The following is a 13,704-nucleotide window of genomic DNA, read 5'->3' on the forward strand; positions in this document are numbered from 1 at the left end:
CCCTCCACGCTGCCCTCCAATGCTAAATTTGTGATCCCTTGATGCCTCAAAACATGTCCTACCAACCGATCCCTTCTTCTAGTCAAGTTGTGCCACAAACTTCTCTTCTCCCCAATCCTATTCAATACCTCCTCATTAGTTACGTGCTCTATCCACCTTATCTTCAGTATTCTTCTGTAGCACCACATTTCGAAAGCTTCTATTCTCTTCTTGTCCAAACTAGTTATCGTCCATGTTTCACTTCCATACATGGCTACACTCCAAACAAATACTTTCAGAAACGACTTCCTGATACATAAATCTATATTCGATGTTAACAAATTTCTCTTCTTCAGAAACGCTTTCCTTGCCATTGCCAGTCTACATTTTATATCCTCTCTACTTCGACCATCATCAGTTATTTTACTTCCTAAATAGCAAAAGTCCTTTACTACTTTAAGTGTCTCATTTCCCAGTCTAATTCCCTCTGCATCACCCGATTTAATTTGACTACATTCCATTATCCTCGTTTTGCTTTTGTTAATGTTCATCTTATATCCTCCTTTCAAGACACTGTCCATTCCGTTCAACTGCTCTTCCAAGTCCTTTGCCGTCTCTGACAGAATTACAATGTCATCGGCGAACCTCAAAGTTTTTATTTCGTCTCCATGAATTTTAATACCTACTCCAAATTTTTCTTTTGTTTCCTTTACTGCTTGCTCAATATACAGATTGAATAACATCGGGGAGAGGCTACAACCCTGTCTCACTCCTTTCCCAACTACTCCTTCCCTTTCATGCCCCTCGACTCTTATGACTGCCATCTGGTTTTTGTACAAATTATAAATAGCCTTTCGCTCCCTGTATTTTACCCCTGCCACCTTTAGAATTTGAAAAAGAGTATTCCAGTCAACATTGTCAAAAGCTTTCTCTAAGTCTACAAATGCTACAAACGTAGGTTTGCCTTTTCTTAATCTTTCTTCTAAGATAAGTCGTAAGGTCAGTATTGCCTCACGTGTTCCAACATTTTGACGGAATCCAAACTGATCCTCCCCGAGGTCTGCATCTACTAGTTTTTCCATTCGTCTGTAAAGAATTCGCGTTAGTATTTTGCAGCCGTGGCTTATTAAACTGATAGTTCGGTAATTTTCACATCTGTCAGCACCTGCTTTCTTTGGGATTGGAATAATTATATTCTTCTTGAAGTCTGAGGGTATTTCGCCTGTCGCATACATCTTGCTCACCAGCTGGTAGAGTTTTGTCAGGACTGGTTGTCCCAAAGCCGTCAGTAGTTCTAATGGAATGTTGTCTACTCCGGGGGCCTTGTTTCGACTCAGGTCTTTCAGTGCTCTGTCAAACTCTTCACGCAGTATCGTATCTCCCATTTCGTCTTCGTCTACATCCTCTTCCATTTCCATAATATTGTCCTAGAGTACATCGCCCTTGTATAAACCTTCTATATACTCCTTCCACCTTTCTGCCTTCCCTTCTTTGCTTAGAACTGGGCTGCCATCTGAGCTCTTGATATTCATACAAGTGGTTCTCTTCTCTCCAAAGGTCTCTTTAATTTTCCTGTAGGCAGTATCTATCTTACCCCTAGTGAGATAAGCTTCTACATCCTTACATTTGTCCTCTAGCCATCCCTGTTTAGCCATTTTGCACTTCCTGTCGATCTCATTTTTGAGACGTTTGTATTCCTTTTTGCCTGCTTCATTTACTGCATTTTTATATTTTCTCCTTTCATCAATTAAATTCAATATTTCTTCTGTTACCCAAGGATTTCTAGCAGCCCTCGTCTTTGTACCTACTTTATCCTCTGCTGCCTTCACTACTGCATCCCTCAGAGCTACCCATTCTTCTTCTACTGTATTTCTTTCCCCTATTCCTGTCAATTGTTCCCTTATGCTCTCTCTGAAACTCTGTACAACCTCTGGTTCTTTCAGTTTATCCAGGTCCCATCTCCTTAATTTCCCACATTTTTGCAGTTTCTTCAGTTTTAATCTACAGGTCATAACCAATAGATTGTGGTCAGAGTCCACATCTGCCCCTGGAAATGTCTTACAACTTAAAACCTGGTTCCTAAATCTCTGTCTTACCATTATATAATCTATCTGATACCTTTTAGTATCTCCAGGGTTCTTCCACGTATACAACCTTCTTTCATGATTCTTAAACCAAGTGTTAGCTATGATTAAGTTGTGCTCTGTGCAAAATTCTACTAGGCGGCTTCCTCTTTCATTTCTTAGCCCCAATCCATATTCACCTACTATGTTTCCTTCTCTCCCTTTCCCTACACTCGAATTCCAGTCACCCATTACTATTAAATTTTCGTCTCCCTTCACTATCTGAATAATTTCTTTTATTTCATCGTACATTTCTTCAATTTCTTCATCTGCAGAGCTAGTTGGCATATAAACTTGTACTACTGTAGTAGGTGTGGGCTTCGTATCTATCTTGGCCACAATAATGCATTCACTATGCTGTTTGTAGTAGGTTACCCGTATTCCTATTTTCCTATTCATTATTAAACCTACTCCTGCATTACCCCTATTTGATTTTGTGTTTATAACCCTGTAGTCACCTGACCAGAAGTCTTGTTCCTCCTGCCACCGAACTTCACTAATTCCCACTATATCTAACTTTAACCTATCCATTTCCCTTTTTAAATTTTCTAACCTACCTGCCCGAATAAGGGATCTGACATTCCACGCTCCGATCCGTAGAACGCCAGTTTTCTTTCTTCTGATAACGACATCCTCCTGAGTAGTCCCCGCCCGGAGATCCGAATGGGGGACTATTTTACCTCCGGAATATTTTACCCAAGAGGATGCCATCATCATTTAATCATACAGTAAAGCTGCATGTCCTCGGGAAAAATTACGGCTGTAGTTTCCCCTTGCTTTCAGCCGTTCGCAGTACCAGCACAGCAAGGCCGTTTTGGTTAATGTTGCAAGGCCAGATCAGTCAATCATCCAGACTGTTGCCCCTGCAACTACTGAAAAGGCTGCTGCCCCTCTTCAGGAACCACACGTTTGTCTGGCCTCTCAACAGATACCCCTCCGTTGTGGTTGCACCTACGGTACGGCCATCTGTATCGCTGAGGCACGCAAGCCTCCCCACCAACGGCAAGGTCCACGGTTCATGGGGGGAGGTGAAGAAATATATGATAAGATAAAAGAAATAATTCAGATAGTTAAGGGTAGTAGTTCATGGTAAAAAAAGGAAGAGAAGTAGTAGGTGAAAATGGACTGGGGGTAAGGAATGAGATGTAGCTGCGTGGTAGAATTTTGCAGAGAGCATAACTTAATCATAGCTAGCACTTCTTTTAAGAATCATGAAATAAGGCTGTATATGTAGAAAAGACATAGACAGCTGAAGTTGATTTGTTATATGATGGTAAGATAGATGTCAGAACCAAGTTTGAAATTGTACGACATTTACAGGGGCAGCTGTGGACCCTGATCACAATTTATTGGTTATGAACTGTACATTAAAAATGAAGAAACAGCAAACAGGTAGGAATTTAAAGGGATGGGACCTGGATAAACTGAAATAACTAGAGGTTGTAGAGTTTCATAGGGAGTGTTAGGGAACAATTGACAAGAACAGAGGAAAGGAATACATCGGAAGAATAGGTAGCTCTGAGAGCTTAAATAGTGAAGGCAACAGTGGATCAAACAGGTTAAAAGGCAAGGGCTAGTAGAAATCCTTTGGTAACAGATACTGAAATTAACTGTGTTGTTGTTAACAAAGATACTGAAATTAACTGTGTTGTTGTTAACAAAGATACTGAAATTAACTGTGTTGTTGTTAACAAAGATACTGAAATTAACTGTGTTGTTGTTAATAAAGATACTGAAATTAACTGTGTTGTTGTGGTCTTCAGTCCTGAGACTGGTTTGATGCAGCTCTCTATGCTACTCTATCCTGTGCAAGCTGCTTCATCTCCCTGTACCTACTGCAACCTACATCCTTCAAAATCTGCTTAGTGTACTCATCTCTTGGTCTCCCTCTACGATTTTTACCCTCCACGCTGCCCTCCAATGCTAAATTTGTGATCCCTTGATGCCTCAAAACATGTCCTACCAACCGGTCCCTTCTTTTTGTCAAGTTGTGCCACAAACTCCTCTTCTCCCCAATTGTATTCAATACCTCCTCATTAGTTACGTGATCTACCCATCTAATCTTCAGCATTCTTCTGTAGCACCACTTTTCGAAAGCTTCTATTCTCTTCTTGTCCAAACTAGTTATCGTCCATGTTTCACTTCCATACACAGCTACACTCCATACAAATACTTTCAAAAAGACTTCCTGACCATTAAATCTATACTCGATGTTAACAAATTTCTCTTCTTCAGAAACGCTTTCCTTGCCATTGCCAGTCTACATTTTATATCCTCTCTACTTCGACCATCATCAGTTATTTTACTTCCTAAATAGCAAAACTCCTTTACTACTTTAAGTGTCTCATTTCCTAATCTAATTCCCTCAGCATAAACAGATTTAATTTGGCTACATTCCATTATCCTCGTTTTACTTTTGTTGATGTTCATCTTATATCCTCCTTTCAAGACACTGTCCATTCCGTTCAACTGCTCTTCCAAGTCCTTTGCCGTCTCTGACAGAATTGCAATGTCATCGGCGAACCTCAAAGTTTTTACTACGTCTCCATGAATTTTAATACCTACTCCAAATTTTTCTTTTGTTTCCTTCACTGCTTGCTCAATATACAGATTGAATAATATCAGGGAGAGGCTACAACACTTTCTCACTCCCTTCCCAACCACTGCTTCCATTTCGTGCCCCTCGACTCTTATAACTGCCATCTGGTTTCTGTATAAATTGTAAATAGCCTTTTGCTCCCTGTATTTTACCCCTGCCACCTTCAGAATTTGAAAGAGAGTATTCTAGTCAACATTGTCAAAAGCTTTCTCTAAGTCTACAAATGCTAGAAACGTAGGTTTGCCTTTTCTTCATCCTTCTTCTAAGATAAGTCGTAAGGTTAGTATTGCCTCACGTGTTCCAACATTTCTGCGGAATCCAAACGGATCTTCCGCAAGGTCCGCTTCTACTAGTTTTTCCATTCGTCTGTAAAGAATTCGTGTTAGTATTTTGCAGCTGTGACTTATTAAACTGATAGTTCGGTAATTTTCACATATGTCAACACCTGCTTTCTTTTGGATTGGAATTATTATATTCTTCTTGAAGTCTGACTGTATTTCGCCTGTCTCATAAATCTTGCTCACCAGATGGTAGAGTTTTGTCATGACAGGCTCTCCCAAGGCCGTCAGTAGTTCCAATGGAATGTTGTCTACTCCCGGGGCCTTGTTTTGACTCACGTCTTTCAGTGCTCTGTCAAACTCTTCTCGCAGTATTGTATCTCCCATTTCATCTTCATCTGCATCCTCTTCCATTTCCAGTACATCGCCCTTGTATAAACCTTCTATATACTCCTTCCACCTTTCTGCTTTCCCTTCTTCGCTTAGAACTGGGTTTCCATCTGAGCTCTTGATATTCATACAAGTGGTTCTCCTTTCTCCAAAGGTCTCTTTTAATTTTCCTGTAGGCAGTTTCTATGTTACCCCTAGTGAGATAAGCCTCTACATCTTTACATTTATCCTCTAGCCATCCCTGCTTAGCCATTTTGCACTTCCTGTCGATCTCGTTTTTGAGACGTTTGTATTCCTTTTTGCCTGCTTCATTTACTGCATTTTTATTTTCTTCTTTCATCAATTAAATTCAATATTTCTTCTGTTACCCACAGATTTCTATTAGCCCTCGTCTTTTTACCTACTTTATTCTCCGCTGCCTTCACTCCTTCATCCCTCAGAGCTACCTGTTCTTCTACTGTGTTTCTTTCCTCCATTCCTGTCAATTGTTCCCTTATGCTCTCCCTGAAACTCTATACAACCTCTGGTTCTTTCAGTTTATCCAGGTCCCCTCTCCTTAAATTAGCACCTTTTTGCTGTTTCTTCAGTTTTAATCTACAGTTGATAACCAATAGATTGTGGTCAGAATCCACATCTGCCCCTGGAAATGTCTTAAAACTTAAAACCTGGTTCCTAAATCTGTCTTACCATTATATAATCTATCTGATACCTTTTAGTATCTCCAGGCTTCTTCCATGCATACAACCTTCTTTTATGATTCTTGAACCAAGTGTTAGCTATGATTAAGTTGTGCTCTGTGCAAAATTCTATGAGGTGGCTTCCTCTTTCATTTCTTCCCCCCAATCCATATTCACCTACTATGTTTCCTTCTCTCCCTTTTCCAACTGACGAATTCCAGTCACCCATGACTATTAAATTTTCATCTCCCTTCACTACCTGAATAATTTCTTTTACCTCATAATAGACTTCCTCAATGTCTTCATCTGCGGAGCTAGTTGGCATATATACTTGTACTACTGTTGTAGGGGTGGGCTTTGTGTCTATCTTGGCCACAATGTGTTCACTATGCTGTTTGTAGTAGCTTCCCCGCACTCCTATTTTTTTTATTCATTATTAAACCTACTCCTGCATTACCCCTATTTGATTTTGTATTTATAACCCTGTATTCACCTGACCAAAAGTCTTGTTCCTCCTGCCACCGAACTTCACTAATTCCTACTATATCTAACTTTAACCTATCCATTTCCCTTTTTAAATTTTCTAACCTACCTGCCCGATAAGGGATCTGACATTCCACGCTCCGATCCGTAGAACGCCAGTTTCCTTTCTCCTGATAACAACGTCCTCTCGGGTAGTCCCCGCCCGGAGATCCGAATGGGGGACTATTTTACCTCCGGAATATTTTACCCAAGAGGACGACATCATCATTTAACCATACAGTAAAACTGCATGCCCTCGGGAAAGATTACGGCTGTAGTTTGCCCTTGCTTTCAGCTGTTCGCAGTACCAGCACAGCAAGGCCGTTTTGGTTAATGTTACAAGGCCAGATCAGTCAATCATCCAGACTGTTGCCCCTGCAACTACTGAAAAGGCTGCTGTCCCTCTTCAGGAACCACACGTTTGTCTGGCCTCTCAACAGATACCCCTTCGTTGTGGTTGCACCTACGGTACGGCCATCTGTATCGCTGAGGCACACAAGCCTCCCCACCAGGTCCATGGTTCATGGGGGGAGGGAAATTAACTAATGAAAAGAGAAAATATAAAAAATGCAGTAAATGAAGCAAGCTACAAGGAATACAAATGTCTCAGAAATCAGATTGACAGGAAGTTCAAAATGGCTAAACAGGAATGGTTAGAGGACAAATGTGAGGATATATAAACATATATCACTAAAGGGAAGATTGATGCTGTATACAGGAAAACTATAGACCTTTGGAGAAGAGAACCACCTATTTGAATATCAGGAGCTTAGAAAACCAGTCCTAAGCAAAGAAGGGAAAGCAGAAAGGTGGAAGGAGTGTATGAGGTGTGACTGGAAAGTTCTAAGTATGGGTTTGTAATTGTACAATGGTGTTACTTACATGCTACTGTGATGAATCTCCTTCAAAATAGTCCCCTTTTGACTAAACACACACTCAAATGGTGTTTCCACTTTTGGAAACATTCCTGAAATTATCTTTTTTTCCTGAAGTGTGTTATGGATGCTCTCCATATTTGCCTGGATGTCTTCAGTCGAGTGAAATTGCTCCACTTTCAGTGAAGATTTCAGTTTAGGAAATCGGTTAAAGTCCACAGGGGCCAAATCAGGGGAATATGGTGGTTGTGGAAGTGCAGGAATTTTGAATTTGGTCAAAAATTCAGTGATGGAGGAGGTACAATGAGCTGAAGTATTGTCATGGTGTAACACCGAACTCCTGTCTTTCCACAATGCAGGCCTTTTCTTCTGCACCTTTTCGTGCTTACGCTCAAGGACACATTTGTACTGCATGATTTTCCTTCCTTACTAATTGCCACCATTCAGAAGTAAGATTGGTCTGATCTTCATGAGAATTACTGTGAATAAGGATTGCAATGTAATATAAAAGTACACAATTTTTTTTGATTCCACAGATCTCAGTATGAGCTAGTAGCTGCTTGTAAGCTGCAACAAACTGGCATGCAGTCAGATTATTGCTCCAACCACCATGACTACTGAATGCACTAAAAAGAATCTCTGAATGGTCTGAGAGAACTTGCACACAGGGAGGAAGTTTAATGAAGGGTTAGTAGTTTTTCACACTTGTTTCCTATACGAGTGTAAAACACAATAAAATTGTCAAAGTAGAGTGTGATTGTGAAGTTATCTGGAAACGTTTAACAGGGCTTGGGGAAATAAAGTTAATTGTGGGGTGTTATTACCGGCCATCAGGTTCCACCGTGACAGTTCTAGACTATTTCAAAGGGAGTCTACATTCTATATCGCAGAAGTACCCGGAGCATGCTATATTAGACTACTTCAACCTACCTAGTATAGACTGGGATGTCTATGAATTCATTACAGGTGGTACAGACAAGCTGTCGTGTGAATTAATTTTGAACACATTATCCAAAAATTGTCTTCAGCAGCTAAATAGACAGCCAACACATAATGGAAATATTTTAAATCTGGTAGCCACGAACAGTCCAGACCTCATTGACAGTGTCAGTGTTGAGACAGGAATTAGTGATCATGATGTTGTCATTATGACTATGGTTAAAAAAGTTAAAAAGTTGGTCAAGAAGGCTAGGAGTGTATTATTACTAGAAAGAGCATGTAAGCAGTTGTTAGCACCCCACTTAGTAAATGAATAGACTTCATTTACTTCCGGTACGATGGACGTTGAAGAATTATGGGCAAATTTTAAGCACATTTTAAATCACGTATTGGACAAGTATGTGCCGAAAAAGTGGGTTACGGACAGAAAAGACCCACTGTGGTTTAACAGTGCTATTCAGAGAATGCTCAGGAAGCAAAGGCAGTTGCACTCATGGTACAAGAAAGATAGAGAGAATGAGGACAGGCAAAAGTTAGATTCATGCTGCTGTAAAAAGCGATGCGCGAAGCATACAAAAACTACCACTGTCATTCCTTAGCAAAAGATCTTGCTGAAAACCTAAGGAAATTCTGGTCTTACATAAAATTGGTAAGTGGTTCGAAGGCTTCCATCCAGTCACTCACTGATCAGAGTGGCCTGGCAATGGAAGACAGCAAAACAAAAGCTGAAATTCTAAATTTAGCATTTGAGAAATCTTTCACGCAGGAGGATCATACAAACATACCGATGTTTGAGTCTCTTACAGATTCCCTTATGGAGGACATAGTGATAGACATCCCTGGGGTTGTGAAGCAGCTGAATGGGTTGAAAATAAATAAATCGCCAGGTCCTGATGGGATTCCAATTCGGTTTTACAGAGAGTACTCTACTGCATTGGCTCCTTACTTAGCTTGCATTTATCGCGAATCTCTTGCCCAACGTAAAGTCCCGAGCGACTGGAAAAAAGTGCAGGTGACACCTGTGTATAAGAAGGGTAGGATGGATGGATCCTCAAAATTACAGACCAATATCCTTAACATTGGTTTGTTGCAGGATTCTCGAACATATTCTCAGTTCGAATGTAATGAATTTCCTTGAAACAGAAAAGTTGCTGTCCATGCATCAGCACAGCTTTAGAAAGCATTGCTTCTGCGAAACACAATTAGCCCTTTTTTCAAATGATATCTTGCCAAGGATGAAGGGTATCAGACGGATGCCATATTCCTTGACTTCCAGAAAGTGTTTGACCCGGTGCCCCACTGCGGACTCCTAACTAAGGTACAAGTTATGGGTTTGGTTTCCAGATATGGGAGGGGCTCAAAGACTTCTTAATAGAAGCCAGTACATTGTCCTCAATGGTGAGTGATCATTGGAGGTGAGGGTATCGTCTGGAGTGCCCCAGGGAAGTGTGGTAGGTCCACTGTTTTCTATCTACATAAATGATCTTTTGGATAGGGAGGATAGCAATGTGCGGCTGTTTGCTGCTGATGCTGTGGTGTACAGGAAGGTGTCGTCGTTGAGTTACTGTAGGAGGATACAAGATGACTTGGACAGGATTTGTGATTGGTGTAAAGAATGGCAGCTAACTCTACATATAGATAAATGTAAATTAATGCAGATGAAGAGGAAAAAGAATCCCCTAATGTTTGAATACTCCATTACTAGTGTAGTGCTTGACAGTCATGTCGATTAAATATTTGGGCATAACATTGCAAAGCGATATGAAGTGGGACAAGCATGTAATGGCAGTTGTGGGGAAGGCATATGGTAGTCTTCGGTTCATTAGTAGAATTTTGGGAAGATGTGGTTCATCTGTAAATGAGACCACTTATAAAACACTAATACGACCTATTCTTGAGTACTGCTAGTGTGTTTGGGATCCTTATCAGGTCGGATTGAGGGAGGAAATGGAAGCAATTCAGAGGCGTGCTGCTAGATTTGTTACTGGTAGGTTTGATCATCACACAAGTGTTACGGAAATGCTTCAGGAACTCGGGTGGGAGTCTCTAGAGGAAAGGTGGTCTTTCTGTGAATTGCTACTGAGGAAATTTAGAGAACCAGCATTTGAGGCTGACTGCAGTATAATTTTACTGCCGCCAACTTACATTTCGTGGAAAGACCACAAAGAAGAGAGATTAGGGCTCGTACAGAAGTATATAGGCAGTCATTTTTCCCTCGTTCTGTTTAGGAGTGGAACAGGGAGAGATGATGCTAGTTGTGGTACGAGGTACACTGTGCCACGCGCCGTGTGTGGATTGCGGAGTATGTATGTAGATGTAGATTAGGTTAATCATTGATAGCTACAATGAAGAAGGGCCCAAGGATAGACCCTTGTGATACACCTTTGCTGATTCCATTGCAGATACAGAAAAGAAATCCAACAAATCTAGTCCTTCAGTTAGACAACTCTCATTCCTTTGTTTTTGGTGCAACTGTTAGTGTCTATGTACCTCTGTACATTTAGCAAAAATCCCTCAACAGCTAAGTAGTTCGCCTTATTTAATGCTTGATTATAGTCTTTTTGTGAAAGTTTTCTCGAATTTAGGACACCATAACAGTAGAAAATACGCATAAACCTTAGTGTTGCACATGCCTCTTAGAAACCTAGAATTTTCATATCATACCAATACTGTACTGCATCTGCCACAGAGTTGCTAAGTAACTGTGTTGTCAATTTCACCTTCATCTTACTTGTCAAGAAATGGTGATGGCATGTGGAGTCTTCTTTTAACCTGTAATTTATGTAATGGTTCCAAGAAATGCCAACAAATGAGACCGCTTTACTCATCCTAAAATTTTTTTGTTCCTAAAGAGTTTCACATCAGATTCAACATATGGTGAGTGTAAGAGATATCACACTTCATGACTATTCCCTTCAACCAAAAAAGTAGTTGCCAGTTTCATAAGAAAGGTCATGTCCTAGGCATCTAGCCATTGATAAATTTGTGACTAAACTGTCACGAATGAGACAGTTAAAATACAACATGAATTAGCAAGACTGTGGCATTGCTTAACTAATTCGGCTTTTCAGTTGCTATTTATACTGCCAGCGAAATAGTATCCTACTAAGAGCTTCCAAGAAGCATTTACGGCAACAATCATGAGTACGAATGTCTCTTTGACATCTGGCAGGTTATCCATATCTGTGGAAGATCCTTTGTTGATGTAACTGTAATAGCACACACTATAAAATGGTATGTGTTGGCTTATGACAGTTTCATACACTACTAAGTTAGAGATTTTGATGCTTTGTTCCAGGACAGCAAGCATTTTGCTGTGTTAAATGCGTTAGATGTGCTCTACCTGCACACAGGTACCACTTTTATAGTGTTGTGGAGTGTGGCAGATGTGTATTAAAGCAGTGTGTAATGTTAGTGTCTGCCCTAAGAGAATAAAAATACAGTATCAGAGCAAAGTAGAACAATTCTGGACTGTGTGTGACCTGGGTACGGCCTGCCCATTAGCCTTGGCAGTTTGCAGCTGCAGAAAACCACTGTATCCTCAGTATACTTAGTCTGCTGTCATCCACAAAAAGCTTCCCCTTCAATTCCTTAAGGGTGACATTCAAAGAAGTTACCTTCTGCTTCAGTAGTTGCTTACACTGCTGCAGTGCTTTAATTTCTTGTTGGTATTCATTTTTAGTTAAGAGCTGATTCGTGTTCCTCTAAAGTTCAGTAGTTTCTGAGGATGTGTCATTTGGGTTTGATGCTCCTGCAGTGTTGTGAGGAACAAGAGCAGAAACTTCATCCTGAACTCTGCTGGTGGAAGCCAAAACTGAAGGATAGGTACGCCTCTTTCATACTGGTGGTTATCTTCTTTCTAAAGAAAAGAAACAGTAGGAAAAACAAATCAAAAACATGTTGTATAACATGTTAGCCTAGTAAGTACATCAGTTCTTAGTCCTTTCCAGAAACTTACTTTCCAGTAATTAAATTTGTTTATAAAATACTCGTTACTTCAATAAAACACAAGTTCATTGAACAGTTTGGGCTCCCCTTGTGTGGAGTTGTGGTTAATACATTCTTTGTGGAAAGGCTTACTTTTACGTCCTGTGTGACTATTATCTAGTTTAACTAGCAAGGTGTATCACCTAGAGTGCTGGCACTTACCACACTGTTAATGTTAACAGGTCCAGTAGTTGTTAATGTTAGAGAATTGTGTGTCATGTTATATCTAATTGTGCAGTAGTGGTAAATGATGTAGTAATTATTTCATCGTAGTGTGTAACTTTAGCTAGAAGATAGTGTCAAAGCTGTTTCATCAGTGATGTTTTTTAGAGATTATTAATAAATAGTGCATAAAACAAGAAATGTGCATTTGCCATGATTCAACTCAGATACACAGTTGTATTTTAGGCAGTTGTAAAATGAATTGCCATGCATTCACTAAATAATTATACCAGCCGTGCTTCTGATCAATATACGTAGACACATTATCTTAAGTGAATCTGACTTCTGAAAAAATCTTTTTTTTTTTTTAATCAAAGGCAGCTACTTGTCAAAGTTTTAAATGAGTTTTTCTATAGGCAGCTTGTAGAGCCAAATATTCTATTGAAAACATAATATATGGGGTAGGAACAATTCAATGTTCCAGCAGCTCTTGTCTTACAAACCACATACAATAGGAAATAATCACTGGGTAAATATTATTATTATTATTATTATTATTATTATTATTATTATTATTTGTGTTGTGGTTGAAGAATATAAGCTGAAAATTAAGTTAACTGTCTCCCCACCCCCCACCCTTTCCATAGCCACAAAAATACATCTTAAATGAAATTTATGTACTTGCGCACGTAAAGCTCTGAGGACATGTCGCGCCGTGCTTCGGTAGCTCAGTTGCTAGAGTGAATGCCTGCTGAAGGCAAAGCTCCAGAGTTAATCTCGGTCCGGCACGTAGTTTTAACCTGCCAAGAAGTTTCGAAAATACGTCTTGCTTGTGCTACCTACAAGCACATTTCAGTAAAATAACATCACTGTTAAATATTATCCTGCAAATACCAATATTATGCAAATAGTTATAACTGTAAAACTACAGTGTACTACTTTCATTTTAGGCATCTGAAATTACTGTTAGATTTTAAAATGAACATGGTAACTTTTATAAGAAAATAAATACTGAGAAAGTAAATCATAGAAAACTTCCTGATTACCTGTGGTATATATTTTTACACAGAAACATGAACTTGGAGGCAGTGAATTAACATAATTTTGCAGATGTGGGCTAGCAGGAAAAGTTGATGACACAGCATTTTCCCCAAGATGAACTGGTGAAAGCAA

At 39.8% G+C, this 13,704-nt stretch overlaps 1 protein-coding gene across 4 annotated transcripts in view; it reads left to right on the plus strand.

Annotated features, from left to right (window-relative positions):
- LOC126297716 (dnaJ homolog subfamily C member 21-like) overlaps positions 1–13,704 on the plus strand; it is a 242,382-nt gene that overhangs the window by 3,940 nt on the left and 224,738 nt on the right. Inside the window, exon 1 of one of the 4 annotated variants that reach the window (XM_049988847.1) lies at positions 12,992–13,060. The exons of the other annotated variants lie outside the window; for them this stretch is intronic. Coding sequence (XP_049844804.1) covers positions 13,007–13,060 — 54 coding nt within the window. The 5' untranslated portion in view covers positions 12,992–13,006. Of the gene's footprint in view, positions 1–12,991; positions 13,061–13,704 lie in introns of those variants that run through there. 4 annotated transcript variants of the gene reach the window in all.

Source organism: Schistocerca gregaria, chromosome X (genome assembly GCF_023897955.1).
Source record: "Schistocerca gregaria isolate iqSchGreg1 chromosome X, iqSchGreg1.2, whole genome shotgun sequence".
NCBI lineage: Eukaryota > Metazoa > Arthropoda > Insecta > Orthoptera > Acrididae > Schistocerca > Schistocerca gregaria.